Source organism: Pteronotus mesoamericanus, unplaced genomic scaffold (genome assembly GCF_021234165.1).
Source record: "Pteronotus mesoamericanus isolate MK-2021 breed Mesoamerican mustached bat unplaced genomic scaffold, CSHL_Meso_final contig_130, whole genome shotgun sequence".
Classification (NCBI taxonomy): Eukaryota; Metazoa; Chordata; class Mammalia; order Chiroptera; family Mormoopidae; genus Pteronotus; species Pteronotus mesoamericanus.
In genome coordinates, this window is record NW_026555060.1 from 24,742,444 (window position 1) to 24,761,249 (window position 18,806).

The 18,806-nt window shown below is 38.8% G+C and overlaps 1 protein-coding gene and 1 pseudogene across 1 annotated transcript in view; both read right to left on the reverse strand.

The window, feature by feature from the left end:
- The window catches only part of NUDT5 (nudix hydrolase 5), a 31,532-nt gene that overhangs the window by 6,041 nt on the left and 6,685 nt on the right, over window positions 1-18,806 (reverse strand). The window contains exons 2-6 of the mRNA XM_054593577.1: window positions 12,524-12,631; window positions 5,663-5,730; window positions 3,162-3,257; window positions 1,779-1,828; window positions 636-743 (exon numbers count right to left, since the gene is read on the reverse strand). Coding sequence (XP_054449552.1) covers window positions 636-743; window positions 1,779-1,828; window positions 3,162-3,257; window positions 5,663-5,730; window positions 12,524-12,586 — 385 coding nt within the window. The 5' untranslated portion in view covers window positions 12,587-12,631. The remainder of the gene's footprint in view (window positions 1-635; window positions 744-1,778; window positions 1,829-3,161; window positions 3,258-5,662; window positions 5,731-12,523; window positions 12,632-18,806) is intronic.
- On the reverse strand, window positions 10,424-11,684 carry LOC129086822 (zinc finger X-chromosomal protein-like; annotated as a pseudogene).

The window sequence follows — 18,806 nt, forward strand, 5'->3', positions numbered from 1 at the left end:
CAGTGAAATGGCAAGTAAATGAGAAAGAAAATAAAGTTCATTATACATTATTGTATGGAATGGTATTTAAAAATACAAAACTTAAACCATTACTGATAAATGAGATGTAATCTCTTCTGATGGGAACAACCCAATTAAGTCCTATAATAATACACTACATAAGTTACAGAGAGCTTAACTTACTGTGCAACTGAAAAAATATTTTAGTGGAAATTAAGACAGTTTCCTTGGCCTATATACACATGGGAAGGTCAAGATACCTTTTCCATTCATAGTTTTTTGGAGTCTGGCCTAGTTATTACTGTAAATTTCTTGTCAGAGGTAGATCACTAGTGATAGAAGATGAAATAAATGAACAAATTAGGGAAAAACAATTACTCAGAGAGGCTAGAAAGAATGTGGGAAAGAGCAGGTGGCGTGGAACGATGAGATGTGACACTATGCCTTCCACCGCCTCCATGGGTGACTAGATCACAAGAGTGTGGCTGGATGCACCTCACCGCAGAAGTCGTTTTGTTGACCTTAGAAGTCCATGGACAGATACAACTGAGTTAAATGTCTAAACTCTGCAGTACTTAGGCTTTGCCCTGGCTCAGACCAGTCCCAAGCAGCAACTGCCTGTGTTAGCGACTCACCTGCAGGGAATTCTAGGCAGCAGCCTCCCATGGGTGGTCGGAACTGTTTCACCAGAACGATACATTCATAATGAAGAGTTCTTTGCAGCACTGGGATAATTGTTACACCTGTCACAGGAAATAAAAAAGGAGTCTCTAATGGACGGTCAGTCATGCCAGCAGTCTTATTACAGCAATCTAACTAAAACCCCATGTTTTAGGAAATGCTGCATTTTAAGCCTACCATATAGTTGCCATCAGCAACAGGAAATTAAAAGCTATAGTACTGGCAGTTAACTTGGAATTTATTCTCACTTCAAAATGTAATTAAAGAAAAGGTAATCACACTAACTATTGTTTATGAATCAAGTGAGTTCTGAGTTACTTGGCCTTAAACAAACAAACCCCCACTGGATTCTAGAAAACACAAACTTCCCAGGAGAAGTGCCACCCCCACCCCCACACTCTTCCAGCAGGGAAAATAGCCCTGCCCAACTACTCGGTTTGCTTTTAGTTAAAAACAACAACAACAACAACAAAAAAAACCAACAAAAAAAGAGCAGAATGGAAAAATAAAAGGGAAACACAGCAAAGATGTATTCCCCAACTTCCCCTAGACCAGAGGTGAGTTTCAGGACTGTTTCTGGGACCTCTGCAGTCAAAGCATTCACGCCTGGAAATGAAAGTGAACTGAATGAATAGTTGTTTCCTAATTCCGCTTCCTCATCAATGCACAGGCTACATGGTTGAGAGCATGAAGTAGTGCAAGTAAGTTTTCCAAACTAAAGGCTCTCACCTATGATCCTTTGAAAAGAGTACAAAGGATTTCTATTAAGTTGTAACATATCTAGACAATGGTATGTGACCTCAAATTCTACTGAATTGTACCTGGCTATAAATATTAGTACACCTTCCCCTCAAAACACTGTTCGGAACTTAGGTAACAGGAGCCACAAGTTACTTATAAAGAAAGCTTAATTTAGTTATACAGCATTGCAAAAAGAAATACTAGATTTAAAGATAAAGTATCATGGTTTGAGATAACACTGTCCTGAGACCTTGGTTACAATAAAAACAAAAGAAAAACCCTCCGCCCCCTAGCCTACTATAATAATGTGTGGTAACTTCTCTTAGGAAGAGTTTTAATAGGTTTGCACTCATTACCATCAGCCGACTGTCCTTTCCTCGTTGTACGTTTCACAGTTTCCCAAGTTCTATTCAGGCAGAGAAGGAAAAATAAAAATTAGTGCCCAGGAGGAGAATGTTCTTAAGTTTTGTGTGTATAGCCAGAACTTTACAAATGCAAAGCATGCAAATGTGCTAATGGTAATGGTCAAACAGGACCACAGCAATACATCCTGGCAGGGTAGCTCAGTTGGTTAGAGCGTCATCCCAATATGCAACACCAAGGTTGTGGGTTCGATCCCTGGTCAGGACAACTACAAGAAGCAACCAGTGAATGCATAAAGAAGTGAAACAAAAAAATTGATGTTTCTCTCTCACTCCAAAATCAGTAATAAACCCCCCCACGGCAATAAATAAGGAGCTGTATTTAAACAAAAAGCCCATTGTTCTGTGTTAACAGCTGAAAATAAGAAAACCTGCCATCCAGCATTTAGCCCTCTTGGTGCTGTCACTTGAGCTGCCCTTCAGATCAATTACCTGACATACTTTAGTTTCAGATCATAAATCTACAGGGGAGCAGCACAGCTGTTGACTACAGCTTTTGAAGATGTTAAGCAATTTATGCACACTAAGCCCCTCCTGAAAAGGGATACTCTGCCTAATGAAAACTAGTGAATTAGTCATTTATACAACTTAGATTTTAAAATCTGTGACCTAAAATATACGATTTAAGAAAGTAGGACCTTCCTATTTATTAACTGAGAAATTCTTAAATTCAGGAGAGTGCTCTACTTTGCTTGTGTGACATTTTATCTAAGGGGAAAATGAGGCAACAGCAGGTTCCTGCTCCTATTTATGGCTTTACCCTTGATTAGCTATTTGTTTCAGGGGAGCACTGTACTGAAAATCCAGTTACTGTGACATGTTTGCAGGGGGGAGGGCAGATGAGAGAAATTCCCCCTCCACTCTCATTCCTTAAATGGGAGGGGAAAAAAAAGAAGCAGCAGCAGTTGTAAGAGATGGGAGTGAAGAAGGAAATAATTTTGGATCTAAGGGAAGACACCTGAATGGTATAAGAAAGGCATCAACATCTGTCTCCCTACAGTACCAGTGATTTTAAGATATACTACTTGGAGGAACTCTTAACACTTTTTATCTGGTTGTCCTTAAGGTTTGGATCATGCCATATTTCTATTAAAAAAAATTCAGATATTAAATCTAGTTAAAAATAAACTTTCTGTAAACTGCAGATCTTTCAGTACTGAACCCAAATTCTATAGGGCAAATCTTGCAAAATGAACCTATGAAAATCAAACAGGTTACTATAAAAACTCAGAGCTGCCCAACATTCCTGTTAGTAGCAAGAAGCCAACCAACAAGCAATTCTGAGAAGTCAGTAATACATATTGCAAGAGACAAAACACCTTTTGGTATGGCTCTCTCTGCTGCCTCTTAAGGTTAGTCCTAAAGACTGAAGACAGTGCTGGGGAAAGCACTGAAGGTCCCATCCCAAATACACTAGGAATAAGGGAAACAAAAAGAATAGCATCATTATAGTGGTTAAGATGAGGTAAATAAGCAGTAATGAGCCATGAGTTATGAGCAATAAAATATAAATGCGTCTACAGGAAACACTAGAATAAGAACACCCCAGGAGAGCTCTGGTCATCTTAAAGAGAATCTGAGAGAGGTACATTGGATTGGTGAGAAAAATCTTAGTCTCCACTTACTTATGAGCTAACTCCATAGACACAACCTCCTCAAGACTCTTCATTTGTAAAACTAGGGAGCTAAGAGTATGTTATTTCACAAGCTTCTTTTAGCTTTAAAGTCTGATTCTAAAGTTACTCCATTATTTAGCTTCTGTTATAAGAAAGCTGATTTTGCTTTCTTCCCTCTAGTCAAACACACACACGAGGTTGGAAGGGCCAGAAGTTCTGTCCTGAAGGTCAATAAAGGTGCATAATGCTGGCATACTTTTGAAATTAATTCCATAGCCTGTTCCATGAATAAGACAGTGAAAACATTCTCTAGCTGCTATTTTATTTATCCTTATGTACATGCTTTTATATCAGGTAAAAGAGGAAACATTTTATAAATTTATAAACCATAGCCTACTGTAAAGTACAGATTTTCATTCTTTCAAGCTAGATATTCTGTATGAAATGTCAGCGCTTCATGGAAGACTTCTTTAGAGGCTGCAAGGAAGACTGGAGGAGAACATGCTGTAATTAGGCCATGTAAGTATGGCAGTTTGGTAGACTTTAGAGCCTGCTTCCAAAAGGCAGGACCTAATAATGAGTACTTTGAAAATAATCCTTGAAAGATTGTGATGCACATCCCAGTTACAATGCTGGAGGGGAGGAAGAGTGAGGTGAAGAGATGAGCAAACCAGCATATGCTCCTCAGACTAACTAGTGTTAAGGGCTTTATTTTGTGTTATAAACTGAAACAACTTTATAAGGGAAGAGAACCAAATGATATCACTAAATTGGGTTCTAATTTCTGTCCATAGTTTCACAAATAATTAAGTACATTTGAACATATTTGCTCCCTACAGTTTAGGCCTTGCCACATTTCCGAATCCCTTACTTAGTTCGTATTTAGTTCTATACATCAAACTCACTTTAAATAAATAGGTAATATATTATTCCTCTGTGTTGTTGGATCGTAGTGTGCTTGGCTTTCTTTTGGGTTTTAAATTTAACAGTGCTATAGACATCTTAATGCTTCCCCCAGCTCTCCCACATTGGGCCATCTTAATGTTTTTGCTAGTTTAATAGATATAATCAAACACTGTTTCAATTACTGGTAAGTCCATGTAATTTGGCACTGATGAGAGATGTATTTCCTCACAAAGAAACTCTGTATTCTTATTTGATTACTTAAATGGTGTTTTTATATTAATGAATTTATATCATATACTCTAGATACTAAATTTAGTTACATTTTTATATTTTCTCATTCTGTTTTATTCCTTTTCATATTTCACTAAGTAAATCCTTCATCTATTTTAATATATTTTTTGGTACTCATAAAAAAATTACTGAACAGACACCTGAATAAGAAAAGTTAATCACACAGCTGCCATTAATATTTTTTTAGTTTTCCTTCTAGCTTTTTCTTACACATTTGTCAGAATTTAAAAAGCCATATACACAATTTCCCACTTTGTTATCAATTTTTACTAACTTTTCTCATATTTCTATGTTGTCTTCATAATCTTTGTAGATGGGTGCATAGATTTTATCAAATGAGTACACTGTAACAATTATTTCTCTCTTTTTAGAATGTTTAGGTTGCTTTCAGTTTATTTTTGCCTTTTAAAATTTTTATGAACATTTTCCCCAGGCATAAATCTGATTTCAAATAGTTCTCTTAGGACAGCCTCAGACCCCATGGTGACCTGGCCCCAAACAGCTACCTAATCCCCTCCCCACGCCATATCTTCATAGCAGTTGATACATATTTGTGACATGCTTTACATAACTTTTCCCCCCCAATTTACATATCCACAAGCAAGGTATAAGCATGTAACTTTTACCTCAAATGCTTCATCTTTAATTCTAATACAGAGATTAGAATTGGTTAAATTAGAAGGAAGGAACCTGTACTGTTAATTATTTTGCTGCTTTATCAACTTAAATTAGGCTTGTCAAACAAGTTTTAGGTTCACACTAATCAATTTGGGGAGAATGGTGTTGAAAGAGCTTCCTGACTAGTTACTGTAAGAAGTTTACAACAAAATTTTATTCGGAGATTATAAGTGATTCAAACATTCTAACAATGGAAAAACAGCTAAACTGAATTCTTAAGTTAGAGAGTTTACAATGAGGGGAATATCAAAGTTTATGCCAAACACTAAATAGAGAATGTGAGAACCCCCAATACCAAGTATTTTACAAAAGAAAACATATATTTACCTTGTTTTACCAGTAGGATCCATGTAAGTTGTTTTTTCAAACTTGACCCATTTTCCTTCTGATATTAACTAAAAGGAGATCAGACAATACATACATTGGGGAACTTTCAAATTGAGTTTTTACTTAGTCCACCCCCTGCCCCCCCCCCCCATTTTCTCTGTCTGGCCCTCCCAGATATCATGTTTTCCTTCCAATAATTCATGTGCAAGTTTTCAGGTTAGAGTATTAAAAGTTGTTTTTCTGCCCTGGCTGGTGCGGCTCAGTGGATTGAGCGTCGGCCTGCAAACCGAAAGGTTGTCAGTTTGATTCCCAGTCAGGGCACATGCCTGGGTTGTGGACCAGGTCCCTAGTTGAGGGCATTACATTGACATTTTTTTCCCTCTCTTTCTCCTTCCCTTCTCTTCTCCCACAAGTAAATAAAATCTTTACAAAAAAAATTTTTAAAGTTGTTCTGAAGGGTGGTTCTGCTTTTATTTGGAGTATTGGAGGAAGTACTGAGAGGTGAAAAGAAGTAACAGTCGAGAACTTTTGGGGGTGGAGTGGGGAGGGAAGCCTAGAAGGGAGCACAGAGGAGTGATGGGTTCTCTGGGATGCTTCTCATTCTGGCCTCTGATCTGGGTGCTAGTCACATAGGTGTATATGTTTAGTATGGGAACTCATCAGTGGCATTTTACTTTCAATGTCTCCACAACAAAGTTGACTATAGGGAAACCATGTCCAATGACTGGATTTCTAATAATGACACATGGGTTTCCCACCCAATCTGAGTAAACCTTCAGCATCATTCTGCCTAGACGTTGAGGACTTCAGGTTCCCAGGACTAACTTACCATGGCACTACACTGCACTAACAGGAAAGTGTCACTGTGTACACAGAGCAGTAGATGCTTCCCACAATCCTGTCTTTCACTTCTTACCAGAAACCACCTACTAATATCCAACAGAAACAACCGACTAATTCCCAGCAGATCTAGTCACAGATAACATGGAGAGATTTATAATTATTTTTTAACAGGAAAATACTCTGATTTTTATTTTTGCATGCTATTCTCAAGTACACAACTACAGTAATGCTTTACATCCCTATATGATTCTTTTTATGTATTTTACTTTTTTTACAAGGTGTACAGAGGGAGGGACATACAATATTTAATAGGCTATTTCTACAGTGCAATAACTTATGTCCTTGTAAAAATCTGTACCTCTTTAAAACATTTAACTGAACATCTAAACATCTATCTTTTTAGCTTTGCTAATCAAATTTAAGAATAAACACTAGGTTGTAACTAATGTCAGTATATAACAGAGACTAGAATTTCATTTTCTCTTTATATAGACAAATACATTGTATCATATTCACTTGGCCAAACCCTTCAGTACCTTTTAAAGTTTCAATATTGTGCTTTAAAAAGAACTGTTTGGTGCCAAACTATGTAAGACACATACAAAATGTGTAAAATTCTGTGTTGTTTATCTTTCAGTTTATTTTTAAAAACATAGATGACTAATTATTTATATGGTCTGTATTAGTTTTATAGGATGTTAAAAACTTAAAAAATTTCCACTTGCATTTACTTGTTTTACATTACCACTGGGAAAAATAAAAATGAAGATTTTAAAGGTTCTCACGAAAAAACAGAGCTTTCAGGAGTAGTACTGCAGGGCAATGAAGCACACAATTTTAGGCTACATTTTTAAAAAGCACATCATGTGGACCAACAGGGCACAGAAGGTTCCCTCTGGGAAGGGCCCAGGCCTTGGTTCTGACTGGCATTCAGGTTGGAGTTTTTCCACTTAAAGCACTTGATTTAGAACTGGACTAAATCAATCCAGCATTTCAAAGGCTTGCCAAACACCCAATGTTTAGATTTCTAGCCCTGTAATCTCTTGAATACAGATATCAACGGCAAGGAGAAAGAGGAAAGGTAAAAACCTAAAAGTGCAAAGAGGATGGGGCGCCATAATGAAGGGCAAGGCAGCTATCAAGGGGGCAGAAAAGTCCTAAATCTCCCACGAGGTGCAGGTACACAAATGTGTTGATAGCTAATTTAAGGACCCCAAATAGTTTTCTGTTCTCCAAAATTTATCTTCATATTATCAAATTCTAATTAACTGTGCTTATTTTATGAATTTTTAACTTTGAGCCAGAACTATGTTTTTAAAATACTAAATGCTTGCCCTGGCTTAATACTTTTCATTATAGATGTTAAACTACTAGTTGGGGTTGTGTGTATAAATATGTAAGATAAGCAACAAACAGACACATGTTATATATATGAACATACATAATTCAGGCTACATTTACATATATAAAGTTGCAAAAGATCCTCTAGGACAGCGGTCCCCAACCTTTTTGGCACCAGGGAGCGGTTTCATGGAAGACAGTTTTTCCATGGACCGGTGGGGTAGGGGTGGGAGTGGAGAATGGTTTTATAGCCTACTACCAGATGCAGCTCAATTGTCACTTGCCACTGATAGGGTTTTGATAGGAGTTTGCAAGCAATTGATTTATTATGTTCTATATCCAGTCAAACCTCTCCGCTAATGATAATTGGTATTTGCAGCCACTCTCCAGTGCTAATGGCTGTAAATACAGATGAGGCTTTCTTGCTCGCCTGCTGTGTGTCCTGGAGTTTGTAACAGGCAACGGACAGATACTGGTCTGTGGCCCAGGAGTTGGGGACCCCTGCTCTAGGAGATTCCAAAATGCAGTTCTCAGTAAGCCTCATTTGTAGCACGCAACCATTCCAAGACAAAGCACAGGAAGAGTAATCAAAATACAACAGGATCAAGCAAAGTTTTTCAATAGTTTTCTAAAAGTTTGCTGATATAAGATGTAAATACTTTAAAGAAAGGCCACCAAAAGTATATTCTCGCTGATAAAGAAAATGAAAAGTAGCCCTGGCCGGTGTGGCTCAGTGGACTGAGTGCTGGCCTGTGAACTGAAAGTTCGCCAGTTTGATTCCCAGTCAGGGCACATGCCTGGGTTGCGGGCCAGGTCCCCAGTTGGGGGCATTCAAGAATCAACATACCTCTTGTACATCAGTGTTTCTCTACCTCTCTCTTTCTCCCTTCCCTCTTTCTAAAAATAAAGTCTTAAAAAAAGAAAACAAAAAGTAAACAAACCCAGCTACTGTTCTTTATTCAGCGATGCCACGGATGCAAAAGCTCAAATGAAAACTTTCATTGTTATGCGGTCTGAAAAGATTAATAAGCAAAACAAAGTAAATGACTTCTGTGTTAGTATAATTATACCTGAAGGTTAAGCCTCCCACTTATGTTAGTAGATGTTTCTGACAATTTTATTGTGAGAAGTTTACTTGGGGGAAGGTGCAGGGGATGGTTACTCTGAAAGTAATATTGACGCAATCGTAAGTTACCCTAGCTTTAGGTTAAGTGGTCTTAAAAGAGTACTATCATGGTAAGCAAGGTAAATAAATAAATATAAAACTAATAAAAGAAAATTTTAGTGGAGAGGCAAGGATTACTTCGTTAAAAGCAATTTGCTTGTTGCCTTTCCCCATTGATTAAACAAGTTGAATAGAATTCAGAACACACTATTGAACAAAATGTAAAAAAAAATGTCAATTAGAGGGAACAGTCTACTTGTACACAGCATAAGTCAATATACAGTACTGTATGTGGACAAGACTGATTGGCTCTAAAATGAATTCTTTGCTTCGAGGCCAACATCTCCACAAACATCTATGGAAGTATTGTTAGGGCAGGCTCCCTTTTTTATGATGCATTAAATACCGGCGTTTTCCCTAAAAGTTTTTGGAACCCTTTCTTGCAGTACTCACAGCTGTGATAGTGCTGTGTATGAGCGGAAATAAGGTGCCATTTAAAGCCTGAGGCATCTGTTGTGTTATACTCACACAGTACTAACACTGATACACTTTCCTGCCACCGTGTTTTCATACGCTTTTTAAAGCTCATTTTGTTGCTTAAATACTTTTCTACATCTCTTGAACCTAAACAGAAGAACTTTGTGAACCAAGAGAATATGGCAACTTCAAAATGACCTGTAATCTTAAAGTTACCATGTCTACACTGGTACAGTTTTTTACCCTTGGGGGCAGCCATGTGTTTCTTGAGTTCTGAAGGCCTATGAAAACCTTTATCACACATCACACTCTATGGGGGTAGTACTTCATGTGAACTGAAATTGTGTTGTTTCAAATCACTTGAGTTCGAACTCTTGTGGTTGCAGTGTTAACTATGATGTGTTTTGCTTTCTTGGTGAATAAGAGCATGCTACTCACCTCTTTGATATCTGAGAAAGTATAAAGACAAATTTCACACTTGAATGGGAGCTCTTTACTATGCTTAGTTTTTACATGCGTTTTCAATTTAGACAAGTCTGCAGACCTGTATTTGCAGTACTGGCATTGATACGACTTTTCCCCAGAATTTGCAAGTGTTTTTTTTGAGCTTGGATGGGTGATGAAACCTTTACCACACTCCACGCAAATACTGAGGAAAGTTCTTGCTGTAAACTGCATTTTCTTGCTTCCTTTTTCCTTATCATTTTGTGAGTAAATAAAGCCCCCACGTGAGAGAAATGCTTCCCACATTCATCCCATTTGATGGCCTTTTGTCTTGCTGGTCAGCTGTGGCTCCCTAGGCAGTTGTGTAAACTTATTTTCTTGTTGGTAGTGTATTCAGTCAGTACAGCAGTACTTCTTCTTGGCAAGGTATTCAGCATGGTTTTTCATGTGCCTTTTCAAAAAAACCTCTTGACAAAGTTTTCATACAAATCATGCACGGATACATAGTCAAGCTATGTCCACCAGGGCCAATTATTGTTGTTTGCTACTGCCTTGAATCAGGTCTTATCTCGAGCTCAGCGACTCACCTATGTGCAAGAGGGCACTAGTAGTGCCATTCCAGTTTCCAACTCCGTCCGAGTTATTACCGTAAGCTGCTGCCCACGCCGTTAGCATAAAGGTTTTAATTTCATGTCACTGATTTGCTGTTCATGTGTGGCCGCTGCTCCCATTGCTGCAGCCGCATCCTCTTCTCCTACAATCATTTTTTTCCATATAAACTTCAGCAATTTCAGCTATATTTAAATGTTTATCTTCTTCCTGAGAGTCATTGACTGTCACATAAACCATCTTTTCCCTTGGCACATGTTAACTCCATGATCATTCTAAGGTTCACTCTCCACAATGTCTGCAGTGCCACCTAAGTCATTCTCTCCATTGTCAGCTTTAAAAATGTACACCTTGATGACTTCAGGACAAGTGTCATCCACTTTACAAGTATTGATTTCTCACTCTGCATCCAAGTTCATTCCAGAGGAACTGTCATGTTCTATTTTACCAGCATCATTGAAGGAAATCATTAAGGTAGTTCTCACAGTTGCTTTTATCATCATCTTGCTGGTCACAGGGATCCCGATGGCATCTATGACTGCTTCAGAGGCACAATCTATTACCAATACTAATTCTGGAACTATCAATACATCTTCTGTCAGAGGGTCAAGGATGATTTCTGCCTTTACTACACTATCATGAACCACATGTTCAATGTGTCCAACATCAGACACATGTATAGATTCACTTGTCAATATGTATTTTGATACAGACATTGATTCTGCAGTAATATCAGAAGCTAAAACATCTGGGGTGGCATAATGTTCTAAAGAAACTTCTTCAGTTACATTGGAGTCTAGCACTTGCTCAGGAATGACGACTGTTTCAGCTACATCTGCTTCTTCCCTATCTGGGCACTGAACATCTATAATAACATCCTCAATAACATCTTGGATTACAATTGAGTCTGGGTCATCAGGAACAAAGTTATACACAGTTATGTCTGAATCCACAACATCTGAAACAAAAATTGTTTCTTGTACTTCCACAACAATTTGGTCATCATCCATGTGTAGCACCAGCTCTACACAGGACTGTTGTGATAAGTGAGAAATGTGTCGAAAGTGTTCTGAAAAACTGTTGCATCAAAGAATGAGTTCGGTTCTTGTGATTGTAATTCAAATCCATTTTCATCCATGGCCTTCAATCTTCTTTAGTCACAGTCCCTCACACCTGCAGCCTTTGCCTTTGTGCAGTGCCCTGGACCAGCCACAGTGTGGACCGGAGGCACGCCATCCTGGGCCACTGGGCAACCCTCCCCCAACCCCTGCCCATTTACAGAGCCACCTCTGCCCGGGGCAGCCAGGCTCCTCCGCAGCCCTAACTGCAGCCTCCTGAGGGCCTGTGGGCACTGACTGCCACTCTGCCTGGCCTAGCCTGGAAGGGCACCCTGTTGCTGCAGCAGAGCCCAGACCTTACTGGGCCACATGGAGGTTTTTAAATCAAAAAAGAATTGGAGAAAGATGTCAAGATCAGAATTCCAAGATGAAGGATTTAAAATTTATCCACTGCAATGGTCCCTACAGGAAGGGATTTTTTAAAAGCTAAGCTGAATAACATACAAGACACACATGTGTCCTGGAATTTAGACTACAACTAAAAAGCTAGGTTTTTCTTGTTCTTACACATATGAGACGATAAAGAGCTAATTAAGATGTGACACCTAAGTCTGAAATGTCTAAGCCCTAAAACTCATACATGATTTATTCAACTACCCAGGGAAACTTTTCATAAAAATTGAGAAGTTTTGTGTCATCAGCCAAAGTCCGCTTTTAAAAGTCTCAATTTCACTAATACATATAATAAAGTGGCATACACTGCTGCTACCACACAAGCTCACCATGTCCCCAAGTCCTAAAAAGGCAGTAGGAACAATGTTTAAAAACTGTCTTTAATAATTAATTATTTGAAACAACAAATACATTTCTTTGAAACTTAATTTTATGTGGGAAGGGGAAAGGGGAGTGAAAAACAATTTATACCTCCTCTGAAATAATACACTGTTTGGTTTTTCGAGAAGAATCCGCTGGTTCTTGGTTTTCCATTTTCAAACTACTTAGTCTTTCCAGTCCTTAGGCAAGAAGTTCACACTGCAAGAGAAAGAGGTATGTTTAGGCTACATTTATTTTTCTGAATTAAACATTTATTCATAGGCTACTGGTCAAAGTACTTAAATGGTGAAAAACTAATCCATCATCAAAGCTGTTTTTCTTATACGAGGTTCTGGGAGAACTGCTGTAGATGGGAAAGTAAACACAAAGGCCCCAGAAGCATCCCAGGAAGAATTTTAAGCCATGCCAGTTTGGTCCAGTCCATAGGAGCCAAATTCCTACTGTGCATGTTCTAGTACACCTTAGATAACATTCTTAGATTTTCTGACTCTAAATTTAGTAGACTTTCCAAGGGGATAGTACAGAGGTTTTATATGGCTCCCCATTCCACCCCTCAACTGTGGTCCTTTATCAACCCCATACAGCTAAACTTTATAAGAGTTGTGTGGGCTGGCTATTTCTAGCTTTCACTTAAAAATTTTTTTTAACTTGTAGTAAATGGATATACTGTGTTAATAATTTTAATTTACTTATTGCTTTTATGGGCAGGGGGAGAGACAGACATCAATTTGTTCCATTTATTTTTTCACTGGTTAATTCTTGTATGTGCCCTAACCAGGGATCAAACCTGCAACCTTGGCCTTTCGGGACAACACTCTAACCAACTTAGTTACCCTGCCAGGACCCATGTTAGTAATTTTAAAATGTACAGTGCAGTGGCATTAAATACATTCACATTATTATGGCCCATTCACTTTATTACTTTTTCTTTTTTTGGTGGCCTAGTCACTTTTAAAGTGTTAACGTGTAAAAGTTGCAGTTAACTAGTACCACAAGATCTCTGATGAAAAGAGTAGTCCTGTCCCATCCCATTTGTTTCTACTATTTTTTCCTCTGTCTTGGCTAAATTCCTTCATTTTTGTACCCTGAATGCCTGAACATCTCTTTTTTTTTCCCCTACAAAGTTGATTATCTACATATACAATTATGGGCTGAAAATAATTTCCTGCCAGGAATTGGGAGGTGATGCTCAGTTGTCTTGCTTCTGATGTTGCTGTTGAAAAACCTGAAGCCACTCTGATTCATGATCCTTTTTCTTTGTGACCTGCTCTCTTTTCTCTGCAAACTTTTAGTTATTCATGTCTTCACATTGATTCAAGTACTGTATTGGGTACTTTCAGTCTGGAAACTTCTGTGTTTCATGAGGGGGAACTTTTCTTGAATTATTTCACTAGTAAACCCCCTTCTCCCATTTTCACTGCTCTTTCAGGAACTGATATTTAGCTGTTGGACTTTCTGAACTGATCCCCTGTCATGTCTTTTTCATTCCTACTTTTGTTTCCTTGTTATTTTATCTACATTTCTCAGTGGCTATTCCAACCCTTCACTACCCTTAAGTTCCATAACTTAAGTTCCACTAAACTTAAGTTCCATAGTTCCCTAACCCACCTCCCAACTTTAGCTCCAGGGAAAATATCAATCATCAAGAATCATCCATTCTCTTGCTGACTTAGAAGGAAAAAATTGGCTTTGTTCTATGTTTCTTTTGGGACCTAAAGTGATAAACTACCCATCACATCTTCAATTTTTACCTCAGACAGCAAGTTTTCCCCCATCCTAAAACACAACCGACAAAACAGAAACAATCAACCTTCTCATAACTGTTTTCTCCTCTTGAAAGAACAGATGATAGTATCTTTACTCTGCCCATCACAATCTACTTCCCTAACTACATCTACCCATCATTACTTATCTAGAAATATACGTGTCTGCAATCCCTTATTCTTTTTTACCAACCATAACTTACCCATTGCAAATCCTAAAAATTCTACCTCTAACATCTCTTGGGAGTGTCATCCCTACCATCACTACTCCCACTTAGGATGAAATGATTTTCAAAACTATCTCCTAGACACTAGATGTTCCTCTACATTATCCAACTGTCAACACTGATCACAGTTATGTTGCTATAAAAACTTAAAATCACTGCTGAATAAATGAAGGACTAAAGCGAATCTGGCTGGGTAAGTCTAGAGAGCCATTCTGTTTTAAGAAATAGGTTAGTGTGGGGCCTGCTTAGACTTGTTCTGAAGAAAAGTCCTCATCTTGTCTTTATTTCACTAAGTTAAACTCAATTTCAAAATTATCTTGGCACAAAGTTAAAATGACTCACACTGCCTGATTTCAGAACTTACTGTAAAAGCCACAGTAATCAAGATGGTGTGGGTACTGGCCTAAGGATAGGCATTTATATTCATGGAATAGAACTGGGAGTCCAGGATTAAACCCATAGATTGATGGTCTTTTGATTGTCAGCAAGGATGCCAAGACAATTCAGTGGGGAAAGGAATAGTCTTTAAAACTAATTGTTCTGGAACTACATATAAGAATGACAATGAACCTCTATCAATACCATAAGTAAAAATTAACTCAGAATGGGTCAAAGACCTAAATCTAAAAGATAAGCCTATAAAACACCTAGAAGCAAACATATGGGTAAATCTTCATGATCTTGGATTAGGCAGTAGTCTTTTAAAACATGACACCTAAAGCCCAAAGCTATCAAAGAGAAGATAAATTGGGACTTCATCAAAATGAACAACTTTTGTGCTTTGAAAGATACCATCATGATAGTAAAAAGACAACCCACAGAATGAAAACAATAGTTTGCAAATTTGATAGGAGACTTGTTTCTGAAATATGTAAAAAACTCTTAAAATAATTAAAAGACAACCTACTTGAAAGTAGACAAAGGATCTGAACAGACATTTCTCCAGAGAAGATCTACAAATGGCCAATGTACACATGAAAATATCTAAGATTCATTGGCCATCAGAGGAAGGCAAATCAAAACCACAATGAGATGCCACTTCACCCCCATTATACAATGATAATAAAAGACAGTAACAGCTGTTAGTAGGGATGTGGAAAACCTCGTCCTTTCATAGACGCACTGCTGGTAGGAATGTAAAATAGTGTATACACTTTTGAAAAACAGCCTAATAGTTCCTCAGTTTACTTAGAGTTCCTGTATGACCCAGTAATTTCACTCCTAGGTAAATAACCAAGAGAAAGGAAACATGTTCACACAAAAACTTAACAGAAATGTTCATGGAAGTCTTATTCCTAATAACCCCGAAGTGGAAACAACCTAAATGTCTTAGCAACTGATAAATGTGTAAATGAAATGTGGCATTCCATACAATGGACTATTATTCAGACATAAAAAGGAATAGAGTCCTGACACAACATGGGTAAACCTTGAAAACATCTATGCTAAATGAAAAGCCAGGCACAAAAGACCAAATAGAGGGTACGGCACAAATAACGCCCCCCTTTTTTTATTGCAAAATCTTTTATTACAAAATCGTAAGCATGGAATTCTGTAACATAACATCACTCAAGCACACCACATGACATTTTAGGTGAAATGCTCAAATTAAAACTATAAATTATTACACCCATATTACTACCTTACCAACCATACTCAAGCAGGTGTTAACTCCCGCCGCACCCTGTATTGTATGATTCCATTTACATGAAATATCCAGAGCAGGCAAAGCCATAGATACAGAAGGCACATTAGTGGTTGCCAAGGGACTAAGGGAGGGAGGGAATAGGAAGTGACTGCTTATGGGTATAGTATTTCTTTTTGATGAAAATGTTCTGGGATTAAATAGTGTATATACTAAAAACCATTGAATTTTACAGTTTAAGGTGAATTTTATGGTGTATGAATTACACCAATTAACAACCATTAACTTTGCATTCTTAAAGGCTCCAACAGGCAAATGTTCAGGATAGGTGGGTTGCTGAAGGTGATGTTGGGTCCAAAGACTGACAAAGCTGGGAGACTGGTCAAAGAGTTGTGCCTTGGACTCAGGCTAGTGACACGTGGCTTCGCTGTACCGGCAATCACTTCACTGTCCTTTGAGTGTATATTTTGCCTGGTGCCCAACATGTATTTCTGTTGTGAAATTAGAAGAATTTCTATTGTATTAAAAGGTTATCAGCCTTGTTGCTTGTACACTATGGGTAAACCTAGAAATTAAATATCCAATAAGGATATTGGCAAAAAAGCAAAATTTGAGGCCTTAGTAAGAAAAGATAACTATGCTAAATTAAAACCACTTAATGAGGATGAGAGGAAGACATGTCTATACCTTTTCACACTCATTTAAACTGGGAAGAAGTATGCACAAAATACTATTTGTAAAAACCAAGTATCAATTGAGTACTTTAGGTAATCTGGCTAAAGCAGCTTGTGGACACAGAGCCACTGAAAGTGAGAGAACATCCTTAAGTGTCAGGAATACAGCGGTGGAAAACAAAAGCCCTGCCCTGCAGGAGTTTACTTTCTGATGGGGAGAAAGGGAGGAAAATGAGGGACAGTATACACAACTTATGCCAGGTGACTAAGTTTTATTGAGAAAGATTAAGAAGGAAAAGGAGAGTAAAGAAGATTGGGTGGGGAGTGTTCCTAGTCTATACAGAGTGGTAAGGAAAATCCCCTTTTAAATGATATTTGAAAAGAGGGTTGAAAATAATAAAGAAGCTATGTGGACAGATATTTAGAGACAGACATTTAACATAATGATTATATGCATATAGCATAAGAAAACAGGCAGTTATTCCTTTGGCAGTATCCCAGATAATTTACTAGGTAAACTATTAACTGGCATTGGTTTACAATTGACAGTTTACATTATTACAGTAAAAGTAGAATGCTGACCAAGATGAAAACTAACCAAATGCTAGGTATTTGTCTACCTGGATGCTCCACTTCCAGGGAAAAAGAACTGTAATCTACCTAGATTTTTACCTTCTAGATTTCCATTTCCTTCTATTGATGCTAGAGAAGGAAAATTTCCTCCCCTTTTAATTCTACTAGTTAAAGAGAAAATGACTTTTGGATATCCAAGCAACACCATTTACCAGAACAGTATGCAATGCTTGGATTAATTTTTTTACCTTTAAAAAAAATAACACTGACCCCAGATAACTTTTTGGGGACTTCCAGTCAATATGGTGGCACAGGTAAACATGGCTCGCCTCCTTGCACAACCTCATCACAAATACAACTAAATTATGGAACAGCCATCACTCAGAACCAGCAGAAATTGGGTTAAATGAAGTTGAGAACTATGGAATTAAACTACATCCATCCAGTCTGGTAGGAGGAATGGAGACAAAGAACAAGCTGGACCCATGTACACGTGTGGTGGATAAAAATCTGGAAGGGATCTCTCCAGAACGAGGAGTACCAGCTCCACACCAGGCTCCCCAGCCCAGGTCACCAGTGCTAGGATGGTAAGTCCCCATAACTTCTCGCTGCAAAGGCCTGTCGGGATTGAGTCGGTGGAAGAAACTTCTGGAGCCCCAACAACAGTTCCTGTTAAAGAACCCACATGCAGACTCAAGACTCACTTCCTCTGTATTCCAGCACTGGGGTAACAGTTTGAAGGCACCAGTGACATACAAGGAGAAAGTGAAGTGGCTTGCATCCAGGTGAGAGCTGGGGGACAGCTCTCTCCCAGAGAGATGGGCAGAGCCACAGTGCTGGCAGGGTGCCATATCCAAGAGCCACTGACATGGCTAACGCTGTTTGTCCTCCCTCCCCCAGGAAACCCTCAGGCTCCATCCTACCCAGTTTACACCTGTTAATAGCTTTTCCACAGGAATGGCTAACCTGGCTCATGCTTTACAACCTTCTAACTCCTCTCAAACAACAACTGACCTCTGTGAACCCCCAGCCCATGTACCTTTTGCTAAGTGACCCAGGCAGGTACTAGCAGCAGCCAGCTTAGACTCACAGCTTGGCTTCACCTGGGAATCTCCAATCCCAGCACAAGTAGCAGCCATCTCACATTGCTCTTCAGCTCAGACAGGGTGGCCCCAGGCAAAACACTGGTGGGGGCTGATGTTGGCCTGCACAACCTGGAAAACTCCAGTGCCTGGGCACCCAGTGGACAGCTACAGACCATGTCAGGGCACCACCACACTGCCCTGGCACAGCTGATCCTTCATGGAGGGTAGAGGTTTGTCAGTGGTCACAGCCAATCCTTGCAACTGTAAATCCCTCCCACTGACATGCCATCAGCAACCAAGGCTTAACTATAAGAGAGTGTACTCAGCCCACACGAAGGGCACAACTCAAGTACTCAGGTTGGGTGATAGGGGAGGCTGTGCCACCGAACCCTGCAGGGCACATACT